The 12,745-nt window shown below is 39.2% G+C and overlaps 1 protein-coding gene across 2 annotated transcripts in view; it reads left to right on the top strand.

The window, feature by feature from the left end:
• ARHGAP11A (Rho GTPase activating protein 11A) overlaps positions 3,285-12,745 on the top strand; it is a 12,135-nt gene continuing 2,674 nt past the window's right edge. Inside the window, exons 1-11 of one of the 2 annotated variants that reach the window (XM_021401638.1) lie at positions 3,285-3,945; positions 6,333-6,403; positions 6,713-6,809; positions 7,157-7,407; positions 7,914-8,074; positions 8,171-8,317; positions 9,966-10,040; positions 10,671-10,838; positions 11,113-11,248; positions 11,586-11,694; positions 12,450-12,597. In XM_021401638.1, the coding sequence (XP_021257313.1) occupies positions 3,814-3,945; positions 6,333-6,403; positions 6,713-6,809; positions 7,157-7,407; positions 7,914-8,074; positions 8,171-8,317; positions 9,966-10,040; positions 10,671-10,838; positions 11,113-11,248; positions 11,586-11,694; positions 12,450-12,597 (1,495 nt within the window). In that variant the 5' untranslated portion in view covers positions 3,285-3,813. The remainder of the gene's footprint in view (positions 3,946-6,332; positions 6,404-6,712; positions 6,810-7,156; positions 7,408-7,913; positions 8,075-8,170; positions 8,318-9,965; positions 10,041-10,670; positions 10,839-11,112; positions 11,249-11,585; positions 11,695-12,449; positions 12,598-12,745) is intronic. The other variant, XM_021401639.1, reaches the window with a different exon arrangement.

Here is a 12,745-nt window from a genome sequence, read left to right as displayed (position 1 = left end):
GAAATCTGCTCACCTAGATTAATTATAATATTTATTGCAATTAGCATTTGAGTGCATTAGAAGTATATCTCCAGCCCCAATGGAAATAACTAAAATGTTTCCTTGAAGCAATTAAGCATGAAACTGTATTCACCGAATCAAGATCTTAGCATTAGGTATGTTAGAATCTACCTATAAAATCGTTGGACTTTTCCAAAGTTTCACCTCTCTATCTTTGAGATGCAGGTATATTTTCTCTCAGAGAATGATTTCTTTGCTCCTTCAAACATGTAGTCTTGCAGATTAAATGGAGAAAAGGCATTCTGTATACTATATTCTGCATACTGATGTTCTCTGTTATCTCAAAATTTCATTGGAAAAACCTGTGTGACTAGCGACTGTGAATAACAAGTTCAATTACTACCAATCAAGACTTTGTTTTTGAATATTTCAGACAAAATACTCATAGCTCTTAGCATGGAATATTCAAACTTTAATGAAATAGCTTTGATAATCTATCCTCAGGAATAGGAACACAGTATGAGGCACAAGCTCAAATACTGAATTAACCATTTATACAACTAAGGTTTTAATATTGTCATTTCTAATTTTTCTGCAATAGTCTCTTCAAAAACTTTTAGTGACAAGATGGTAATCTAAGAGCAAATTCACAGCCTTAGTGGAAGATGAGTTAAATAGAATTACTCCATCCAGAACCTGCAGTTCAGAGGAAATTCATGCTGTCAGTTTAGAGGACATTCTTTCTAACCTCATCCTTGTTTTCTTGCTTTAAATACATTCTTCTTCCTCACTATTTTATTGATCTGGAATTAGTTTTCATCAAGCTTCCCCTGCAGAGGCAGGGGATATAGTTAACCTTAAATTCTAAAGGTATTCTGACTTTACAGAATGTTTTGCTTCTGACATAATTCTGAATATTTGCATGAGATAGTCCTACCAATACTTTCTGTCCTGGGAAAAATTGTTTACTGATGACAAGACAGAGCAGTGGAGGGAATGAGAGGGAAATGAAACATAACTAACATAAATGCAGCCTGAACAATGTGCAGAGATGACAACTGGGAATTGGGTGCATAATTTCTCATTGAGAGATAAAGCCAGGAAGAGCCTAGAATGAGGAAAGATACTCAGAATATACTACACTAAAAGACATTGAGGACATCAGCATGTAAATATCCCTCATGCAGTTATTTTACAGTTTGTCTTGGTCTAGCTTATCTTTCTGCCTTGAGCTTGCGTGTATGAGGAGGTAAGGTAGCACCAGAGTGAGAGATGCTTGCACTGTTTCCCCCGAGGTTCTGACTTTGTTCGGGAAGGAGTATTTAGGAGACAGTTCTGTCTTCCCTACTCATGATACTTTGCTTGTTGAAGCAGCTTGTTTCTACCTCCTACGGCTGAGTTTCTGGTTGTTTCAACCACTGAATGTTCTGAGTGGTTACTGAAACAAGAGTGCTAATAAACATCTGACTTTAGAGCTCTCAGTTCTGGAGTAGATTTCAAAACTTACAAAGCCTCACACTAAATTTAGGTGATCTTTTTTTCCTCCTAAAATGTAAACAGCTACATGTATATGGATAGTGAAAAAGAGCACACACATAGGAAAAAATATATTTGTGTATTATGTAGATTGCTCTGAAAGTAATTCAGCAAGTATCAGTGAATGTCGGTGGGTGTAACTTTTTTCTCATGGAGGAATTCAGTGCCACGGCTTTGCTTCATATGCAATTCCTTGTCAGATACCAATTTGTCAGACTGCCCCTCTGCTGCCATCTGTCACACAACAACAAAATGTCATGGAATATTGGTGGGGAGGTTTAACCTCTACTGCCATACCTCCAACACCTGCCTCTGACATAATGGGCCAACATAATAAAATCAGAGGTATTACTTTCAGGGCAGCCCTTGGACATGCCTTGTGTGAAAATGAATGTAAACCTCGCCCTCTTGATGACAAAACAGATTTTTTGCCATGAACACCATTCAGGACTGCCTTTTCACCACAGACCTTAAAAACTAGAATTATTTAAAATGCAGAAGCTGGGTATGTCAATTCATTGACAATTCTATAGTGAGTGTAATAGATTTGAGTTGGGAGGCTAGAACTGGTTCCTAAATTACATGCCTTTTTCTTATTTGCAAAGTATTTTTTTCTACCTTAGTCTCTACCTGTAAATAAAGCAGAAGTGTTTTGAAATAGTCACCTAAAGGATATTGCAATACTTGATCAGTGTTTTTGACAAAATAGATAGTATTGTGGATTTAAATATCTAATGGAAAAAGTAAGATGATCTCCATAAATTTTTAGAAAAATGAAAAACACCAAACATAGCGTATGCTATCATCATGTGTTTTTTTTAATGTGAATTCTGAATAGAAAAGACTCGGAGTTTTAAAATATTTAGTACATCACAGCTCCCTCTTGTGTAACTTGGCATTACTACAGAAAACCAAGTGTGATTGTTTAAACTAAATTTTAAGATACCTAGTTATTTTGTTCTGTGAAGATTTCCTCTACTGTGGGACCCTTGAGGAATATTCCTTTTTATTTATTTATTTATTTTACATTACCACATCTACAATCATAAAGCTTTTCCTGTAACATATACGAATTATTGTAAAAATAAATTATGTCCTATAATCTTAAACTGGGGCTGTTTTACGCAGCTACCTAGTTCTTAGACCAGTTAGAAGTCCATGAGACTATTTTGTATTTCATATATTTCACTAAAATTACTTTAAAATTACTCTAGTTTCATCTGTCTACTATTTTTACTCTTTTACTTCATTTCAGTAATACTTTAGGATTTTGAGTTTTATATTTTCATATAGTATTAATGCCGGCACAGATAATAATACTTACAGTAAGTCTGGGCTAAGGCCATATTTACAGGAATATTACTTTTGCTCATCTGTTAACTGTTTGTTAACTGTTATTAACAGTCCAAGAGTTACCTTAGGAATAAGAACTTTAAAGAAAAGTTCCAGATCTCTGTAATATCAATGCCAAGTAAAGGCCCAAGAGGCACAGCTAGGGAGGGCGTACGAGGACACAGCGATGAATAGGTAGGCAAACCCCAGTTCGGAAAGCACAAATGAGACTGGGGCTGGTGGTTAAACTGCTATTATGTTTCAACTGCCACTTAAACCCAAGGGTGAACTGAGGCTCCGTCCACAGAAACCTCTGCATCGTCTTAGATGGATTTGCTAACTCAGGAGAAAGTGGTTGAAGATGTGAAGGACCTTCACAGGTTTTTCTATCCCTATTTACAACACAGTTAGAATCAAGAATGACACTGTGCCTTCCTTCCCTGAGAATTCGGCTTACACACGAAAGTGCTATAGTTTATTATTTTGGTCTTTTCAACCGAAATTTATTCGAAAACAAGCCAGCTGGTGACCCGGGCCTGACTGGCGGCGATGGGTAGCAAAGGGAACCCTGTCGCTTCTGCGTCCGGGTGCTGTCCGGGGAAGGCGCGGCCGCGGCCCCCCGGCGCGGGGCCCGGCACCGGGAGCCGCGGGTGACAGCGCCACCGTGCGAGCGCTGAGGCAGCCGCCGTCCCGCGGGGTGGGGGCTCCTAAGGCGCCTAGTGCGATCGCCCGAAGACGGCGCTGCGCGGGGCCGAGAGGCGGCGCGGCAAGCAGGCGCTGCGGGGCCAACCCTGCCCAGCCGTTGGGCGGCGGGGGCCTAAATTCGAACAGGAGGCGGCCAATGGGAGACGAGGACGGGGCTGGCGCTGGGTTTGAGCCAGGCGGCAGCGGACGGTTGTTGGGGTTATGGTGTAGCGGGGGACCTGAGGGGCGGCGGGCGCTGGCATGGCGGAGCAGCGGCGTGGCCTGCTGCGGCTGGCGGTGTTGCAGGAGCTGCGCGTTTCCTACGGGATCAAGGTGAAGAGCGGGGCCTGCTTGGCGGCGGCGAAGCAACACGCGGCGGCGGCGGCCGGAGAGGTAGGGGATGGTAACGTGGCGGCGGTCAAGAGAGGGCTGGCGGACGCCCCGCGGTGCCACCTCGGCACGCTATCCGGCAGGCGCGGAGCCCGAGTCCGGTGAGTCCGGGCTGGCCATCGGGGAGCTGATGGGCGGCTGGCGGCTGTTGCCGTTGTGCCTGTCGTTAACGTGCTGTGCCCGCCGGCACGAGTGCTTCCGAGGAGCTGCTGCGTGCCGCTGGGCTGTGCAGCAGCTCCGCAGGTTCCCGTTTCACTCACCTTGGTGTCGCTCGCTGTGAAAGTGAAATCTTAATCGCCGTGTCGTTTTGCTGGAATACTTAGGTACTATATGGTTTCTAAAACCTTCGCCTTTTTCTTAAGCTTGACCTCTTAGATTTGTGTCTTGCTGAACTTTATTCGCATGGTTTCTTGGTATAAGATGTGCGTATGGGTATTTTGGTACAGGGCTGTCCTTCCTTTGCCTGCACCCCGAGGAATTAAATCCATCCTCTTATCTTAAAAACCTACTACAAAATCATTGGAAGAATTTTCTGTCTCAGGCCTCTGAGGTAAAATATAAGCGATTTCAGTAGATAGCAGTCTATCCACCACTGAAGTCTATTTCAGAACGTTGATCTCCTGGTAGAACCTACTTTTCAAATCAGGGAAGCAATCTACCCGAGACCTAAATAAGATGCCTGTGCAAGTAGTGTGGCACAAAGCTGAGCACTATCAGTGCCAGCTTTCTGTAGGACTGTTTCCACTGAAGACATTACGAAATGCTGCAGTAACCCGTGGTTAAAGTCAGCTGAAAATATTGCAAAACTATGTAGTTGGGTTGAGATATGTGGAAAAGGAGAGAGCAAGAATAAAACCAAAATGAACTTCCTCCCCTTTGTCAAAGACAGCGTAATAGGTTTTTTTTCTTAGTATTGGAAGAGGAGGTTACAAAGCCTGAACGTGTATTGATGTATGCCCATTTAGCTGCCTACAGAGTTTTAAGTACTATAGAAGGAAGAAACTTATTATTAAGGAATGAATGAGCAAGGTAGGAAGTGGTAGAGAATAACATTTGTTTTGCCTTCTATTTCCTATTGTAGGGAAAGAGACATAATTTTATTTCAGTTCTTATAATAAAACATGACTTTTGATGTGACAACCAAAGCTCAGTAGAGCAAGTGATATTATAGAGCTCTAGAATGGCTTGGGTTGGAAGAGTCCTCAGAAATCACCCAGTTCCAACCCAATTGCCACCCACTGGATCAGGTTGCCCAGGTATCAGTTACAAATTTTACGTATTGAATTGCAAGATGCTGGAATTCCCTATTACATCATTTCATAAACATGGAAATACATTGTATCTTGGAGTTAATTTTCTTCTTGTGTTTATGGTAGCTACCTGGATTGCAACAACAGAAGCATTTTTGCTGCTTATCTATCATGTGATGTTTGTTTTCTGTAGGACAGATAGGCCAAAGGTGGCCTGATTAGTTAGTTATTAACTGTTTTCCCAGTGTGGTCAGCACTTTGAATTTCAGGCATAGATAGCTGAGAATCTGCATTTATTTCTGATAATAGAAGTATAAGCTGAGAATGATCACAATTCTTTTGGGTTGGGGTGAGCTTGTGTTTTCTGTAAATTTAAATAGAAAAGAGGAAGAGTAAAGAAATAAAAACACAGTTATACAAGCTCACAATTCAATGTAACAACTTTGCAGCCACCTCAGATAAACACTTAAAAACAAAAGAAAATAGGCAAAATCTGTAGATAAGCACCAGTAATGATGACTGAAGAAACTGCATGTTTTCTAGTGTCCAGAGAACATTCTGATGTCTTGTTATAAGGTGTCTTAGAACGGTTTCTTAAATGCAAATGCTGAACACAGGTTCAGAAACATTCTCTGGACTGCTGTGTTGAGATTAACCCATGCTGAAAGAGCAGTCTTGAGTGCCTCAGATGAAGGGAGAATCTCTTCTTTTAAAAAAAGCTGTTATTCCAAGTTGTGTTGGTCGTATTGTTTGCTTTATATATTTTTAAAGAGAAATGTGACTTGAGCTATTTGAAAAGGCAAGATTCCAGAACAGTCTGTTAATCAAAGTACCCTTACCAACTTTGTGGCCTTACAGGAAAACTGACTCCTTGCTAAATAAAAATATGCGAAACACACAGCAGAAAATCCTGGATATTATTTCACAGTAACCTGGGGTGTTACCTGTAACTAGAATTAACACGGGCTCCAACACTTAGAGGTGGTGGAGCTTTTCCTGACAACACTTATTTGTATCCTCTGGAAGCCTTTCTTTTTTTGTCCAAACTATCTTTCTGTTTGTGGAATATATGCATTTCTGTGATAACTTGTTAGTAAGCCCATCAACTTTGCATAACACTAACTGAGTTTTGTATTTTAGAGTAAAGTCTTTGGAACATCTTTTCATGCGCTGCCACAATCACTGGTGCCAGAATTTGGGTATATTCCCAGGTAAATTAATGCTATTTAGAATTACACTTATTTGGTCACTGTATAATAATGATCTCATCAGAGGAGGTATAATACTTATTCCAGATTTGTTAAAGAGTGTGGGGGAATAGGAGCAGCTCCACTTGGGAGAGGAGGGAAGTAGTAGTCAGATGGGGAATTCAGAAACTTGGCTGCCGTTGTCGAATGTCTCTACGTTTATTGTCATGGGGAGACAATCCCATGTATTATGTTTTATCATTTATCATCAAGTGCTTTTTCTAGGAGAAGTATATTCTGAAGTTCAGAAGTATATTGCTGTTCTTTTCTTAGATTTCTGGTTGATGCCTGTGAATACTTGGAAGAACATGTTCATACTGAAGGGCTCTTTAGAAAGTCTGGATCTCTGGTTCGTTTAAAAGCCTTAAAGGTATTCTCTAAAGCTTTTTTTGTTGTTGTTGATATTGGTTATGTCTCAATAGGTTGTTCATCTTTCCAGATTGTTCAGTCACAAGCTTTTTCTGATAAAGTTGTTAGCAGGTATAGATGCTGGACACTGTGATGGCATTTAGGGCTGTTCTCCCCAGAAGGATGTGAACAGTGAGAGCCAGTAAATAAAAGCTTGTTATCTGATAACATCATCTGTGCCTCTTTATAGATAGTGTAACTAGCTAAAATAATGACAAGGCTGGTGTGGCCTAGAGAATTAATGCCTAATCTTAAAATTCTGGCAATATACTGAAGACTTGAAATCATGTTTCTTCTGAACAATTTCAGAGTAAGCTGGATCAAGGTGAAAACGGCCTTTCAGCTGCACTGCCATGTGATGTTGCAGGGCTTCTTAAACAGTTCTTTAGAGAGCTGCCAGAACCCATCCTTCCACCTCATCTACAAGATGGCCTTCTCAAAGCTCAGCAGCTAGCAAATGGGAAGAAAACTGCAACTATGTTGCTTTCGTGCTTAATGACTGACAAAACAATTGAAGCTCTGCGATACTTTTTCAACTTTCTGAGGACTGTGTCCCTAAGGTCAGTGTAATGTACGGCAGCGACTGTAAACATTCCGAAATTCAGTGGACTTCTCTTTTCAAGCAAACTTCCTGTGATTGGTTTTAACTTGAAAATGTTCTTACTTGCAGCCATTTGCTGTAACTCTGGCACAGTCTTTTCCTTCCTAAATCCAAAGGGCTTTCTTACAAAACCTTCTTATGCTGAAGCTTACTCTAGTCTTTCTTAGCTGTGTTTCTCCTCCTTCTTTGAAAAGCTGAAGGAGCAACCTATGAAACTAACGTAATCTGATACCTTGCATTTCCAAAAAGTGGTGGGCGGCTCTGACATACTGGCTTCAAGATGTTGTGCAATTACTGTGACTAGGTTGCATAAGTAAACACACTAATCTTGGTATGTGAGCACCCAAATGAATGACTCCTTTTTTTTTTTTCAACAGTATTTGTGTTGCTTGGTCTTCTCTCTCTCTTTCTCTCTGCTGCTTATGTCCCAGTAATTTAAATTTAAAAATATACTTTTTTTTTAAGATCTAATGAAAACAGAATGGATAGCAGTAATCTGGCAGTGATTTTTGCTCCCAACCTCTTGCACTCAAATGAAAATGAAAAGTTGTCAACGAGTACGGAAAAAAAAATTCGTTTGCAGGCTTCTGTGGTGCAGACGTTCATTGATCACGCAGAAGAAATTGGTAAGTGATACATGTTTATAAAAATGCCTTGTACTTACTTGTATACAACTTCTTAACTTTTAAATTAACTTTAAAAATATTTCTCAACAAATTCAGGACAGGTACCAGAGTTTATCTTGGAAAAGATTCCTGCTATGTTAGGTGTTGATGCCTTTCAGTCTACTCCCTCACTGAGGGGCTATGAAGACAGTGAAAATGAGTCTCCCAGTGAATGTAAGAGGAGGAGGCACCGAAGTGTTGGGGGTGAGTATGTCACGTGAAGGATTTAGCCACTGAATTTTGCAACTTCAGGTATGCTGACCCTGGGCGGATTAGACTTTTGGAAGCGCAATATTTCTATGTAAATTAGAAACTTTCAAAGAATCGGTTACGATATACTGAACACTCACAGTTGTGTGTCTTGTGTATATAGGATCATAAATGTTTAGGGAAATACACTGTAGGCTTAGCATATATTGCATATGTGCAGACTTTCTTAATCTACTTTATTAATTTCTAAGTACTTTCCAACTCGTTTTACATGTGTATGATTCGTTATTACTGACTTCTGAAATATTTAATGTAGGATAGCGAATCTTTATCAAATCTTTATCAATTTATCAAATTGATTTCAGTGAGTCTTGAAACTGAAACAGCTCCTACTGAGTTTGTTTGGCTGACTATTTAATTTTCAGACAACACAGCTTTAATAGAAGATATTTAAATACACTTCTGTGAGTTTGCTCACTTCTAAAAAGTCTTGGTTTAACCATTTCTAAACCTAGGTGGATGAGAAAGTGATTTTCTAGCAGTTTTAAAAAGGTAAGGCTGAGGGGAATTTCACTGAGATGTGTACTTTGTTTTTTCTTTAAAAGATTGTAGCACTTCTTACCTTGAAACCAAGAAGCTACATGGCTCGCTAGAGTTACAAGAGTTACATGATTTAATTGTAAATATAATATGGATCTTGTAGGTATTGCTATAAAAATATGAATGTATATTTAGCTAATGCTTGGAATATTAAACCTGACAGCAATTGGCTTTAAGGTTTTATTGCTGTGTATGTTTAGCCAAGACATGCTTTTGTGTAATATCTTTTGAAGAAGGGACATCACCTAAGTTTCTAAGTGATAAATGTATGTGAATGTTCAAATTTTGAGGAGAAGCAGTTAGAATTTGTTAGTTTTGTAGAATAGGTTCTGGTAGTATGCAACTTCTCTTCTTTCTCCAGATGCAGTAAAGCGTAACATTACTACACTTCAGTGTATACTTATCCAAATATGATTTCTGAAAAACTGCCTGACAGCTACCAGTCACCATAGAACTACCACTGCAGCATTATAGTTTGCTGAGCTTTGCAAGGAACACGTGGAAATACAACTGTTGGCTGCAGGAGCGCTTAATAAAATTGCTTCTGTTTTACTCTCTTAAGAGCAGGAAAAACATTAAAAGCTCATGTGTGTATTTTACTGGAATTTATTTTGCCTTTAAGAAAAAATTATAAAACAGTTCCCAGAAAAGGTGTGTGTTAATTCTTCGCAAGACCGAAACTTCATTCTTGTATTTGGGCCTAACGTCAAAGCACAAACCTCTTCTCGGGTACAAGAGAATTGCTTAGTGAAGTCTGTGAGTAAGTATTGAATTCTGAGTGTGCCTACAAGAAATTGGAAGGCATATATCTCTATAATGATCAGTAGAATTCTTTGCATATTTTTTAACAGAATTTTTCTGCTGTTGTGGAAGCAATATAAGTATGTCCATAAGATCTGGGCTGTAGGTTTCTGTGCATAAAACAGCCATCTAACTGATTTGCTTTATATCTCTGAAAGAATGCAACTTAAATTTCAGTTGAAAATAGAGCAAGACAAATTTCATATTTAAATTTGATTGCTCGGTGTGTCTTGCATTTCAGATATTGTTAGTGGAGCACTGAATAAATTTAAATCTAACAGAACACCCTCCACTACACCTCAGCAAGACAGAAGCGGTAGGTATTAGTATATTTGTGCTAAACAGAGCGCACGCAGTATCTTCTGGATTCGTACGCTATATTCTACAACAAAGCTCAAGAATTTTAACTGAAGATAAATGATTATGTTTCAATTGTGTAAAACTATGAATATAGATACATTTTTGTTCAAGATACTGCATTTAGTTTAGCTCTTGCAGCAGCTACAATCACCGCAGCCACGGGCTGGTTCTAGCATTAGTGCTTTGTGCTTTTTGTCAAACGTGCATTAAGGCTTCAGAAGTGTAACATTTTGTCTTGACTTGAAAATTGAAGGACTTCCTTCAATTGTAGTCTTTCTTAAACTTACAGAGAAATGACTGTTTTTTTTCTTGTTCTTTTTTTGTAATACCTACATTATTTTATTAATATGTGGCTTTGTATTTTCCTTTCTGGTACTCTAGCTTGCAAAGAAAACAACCAAGCAAAAAAATAAAAATAAAAAATGGAGCCAACTAAGCTATACTGACTGCTTTGGCCTGTTCAAAATGCATGCACTTTAACTAAATTTTTACAGCAACTTCTTCTGGGGTAAAGAACAAAGCTGTATTCTATTAAACTCTCACCCTTTCAAGCTGTTGTTGAAAATTTTGGTTTTCTTAATTTCAGTTCTTTCATCCATGACTCCAGTGGTTCTTACTCCAAGTACTAAGCGTAAGCTTCCAGCTGATTGCTCTCAGGGCTTGTCCAGCAAGAAGAGAAGATCTTTTAAGCACGGTTTTGCTTTTGAGTTGTTACCAAGTAGTATTTTTAACAGCAGCTCCACACCAGCATCAGGTAAATACAATGCCTTCATTTTTTTTCCCTTTGCTTCTTGAAGTGGTTATTTTTCTATAACAGACGTTTCATTGCAATCCAACTTCTATGAATGCTTCAAACAACAGCCTCGTTTAATATTAAACAAAATGGAAGTCAAAATAACTTCAAGGCATCATTGCAGAAAATAAGTAAAATATCTGATCTATGAAGACTCTTTTTCTTTGCTATGTTATCTGTTATGTACTTATCTGAAAACTTGATTATTTTAAGATCATGTATTTTGTTCCTGTAGTTCAGTTTGAAGCAAGCCCTTGTGTGTCTCTTGAATCACCTCAAACTTCATTATCTCCTTCAACGTGTGGTGAAAATCATTTGTCTAGCACAGGGAACAGAAGAAGTAAAAGACTTGCAAGCAAAAAGTTGTACAGGTAATTAGCCTTAACTCTCAAACAAGAAACAAACTGGTCTAACGTCCTTGACTACCGGTGTGTAAAATCTCATTCAGTTTTTATAATGATTTTTTGTGTGTTTAAAACACAATAGATTTTTATAATATTTTCAAAATCATTATAGGCAGTAAAATCTAGTTCAAAATAAAAATAAAAAGTATCATATCAAGGCTTCAAAGGAACCTTCCTGTGCCCATTAAAAAAGCTTGATGTGAAGGTAATAGAAGTTGTCAAGCTAGAGGAAAGAAGTGTAAGGATGTTGTCATTGCCCTCCTAAGGAGTTTTTGGTGTCACTTCTTCCTCTCTGTCTTCCCAGGGCTGAATCAGGAAAAACAGGTTGCTTTTCTCCAAAGATTAGCCGAAAAGAAATGGTTCGTAGGTCATTACGCTTGAAGTTCGGTTTGGGGAAAAGCAGCAGAGACGTGGTAAGTATGCCACTTCTATTACAATGCAAATTGAAATCAAATGTTTTGGGCACTGCTTTTCACTAACTGGAAGGACTTGATTGCTAATGGTGGGGTAACAGTACAACTGGACCTGCTATCAAGTGCAAGAAGCTGTAGGTTTATTTCCATAGTGGTAACTGACAATCTCGTTTGCATTGGTTTTGGCTGGAGTGGAACAAGAGGCTGGCAGGGGACACAGTTGTGACAGCTGACCTGAATTGACCAAAAAGGCCAGTATTCCATGCCATATAATGTCATTCTTGGCAATACAACTGAGGTGGAATATTTTCTAAGTGGCCAGTGCTCAGTCTGCTGATGGGAACAATTACTTTTGCATCACTTATGAGAGTTTTTGTGAGGTTTTGTTTGTTTTATGATGGTGTATTTTTTTTCCTTGCTCTCTCCCATTCTGATTCTCTCTCGTGACCTGCTGGAGTGAGCGAGCAAACAGATAGGGGCTTATCTGACAGCTGGAGTAAACCCAATGCAGTTGCGATCAGTAGTTCTTACTGTTTCTGAACCTCTGATTTTGCAGAGGCTGTGCATGCAGTCTCTATATTCAGAGAGTGGTTAAACCTATGTTGGTGCAGGTAGGCTATTTCCTACATAGGTCTACAGAGTACTGAGGAAAGATGAAGTATCTCCAGGAAAAGAGCTAGAATCACTATGATTTGCATAGCTTTTATCCTGGTGGTTTCTTTATAAATGAGATTCCAATTTTTTTTTCTTCCAAGAATGTTGCATCAGGATGTGCAGTTGGTAATAGAGCTGAAAATATTGGAAGGCGTCTTGCAAGTCAACCAAGTTTGGAAAGCAGAGCTGAATGTGCAAAGAGAGGTGTGCTCTTCAGCCCGTGTGTCAATGAAAAAGTCTGTAAGAAAGGTAAATACCTAATAGACCATAGTGGGGGGGGGAAGGGGGTGAAATTTTTGTAAGGCAAAAGTAACTTTATGCAGAGAGCAATTGGATTAAAAATGTTTCTAGCTAGTAAGATAAAAGCTAGTAAATGCTAGTGGCTTCTTTTGGGGGG

This window comes from Numida meleagris, chromosome 6 (assembly GCF_002078875.1).
Source record: "Numida meleagris isolate 19003 breed g44 Domestic line chromosome 6, NumMel1.0, whole genome shotgun sequence".
Lineage (NCBI taxonomy): Eukaryota > Metazoa > Chordata > Aves > Galliformes > Numididae > Numida > Numida meleagris.
This window is presented reverse-complemented; position numbering and strand designations above follow the sequence as displayed.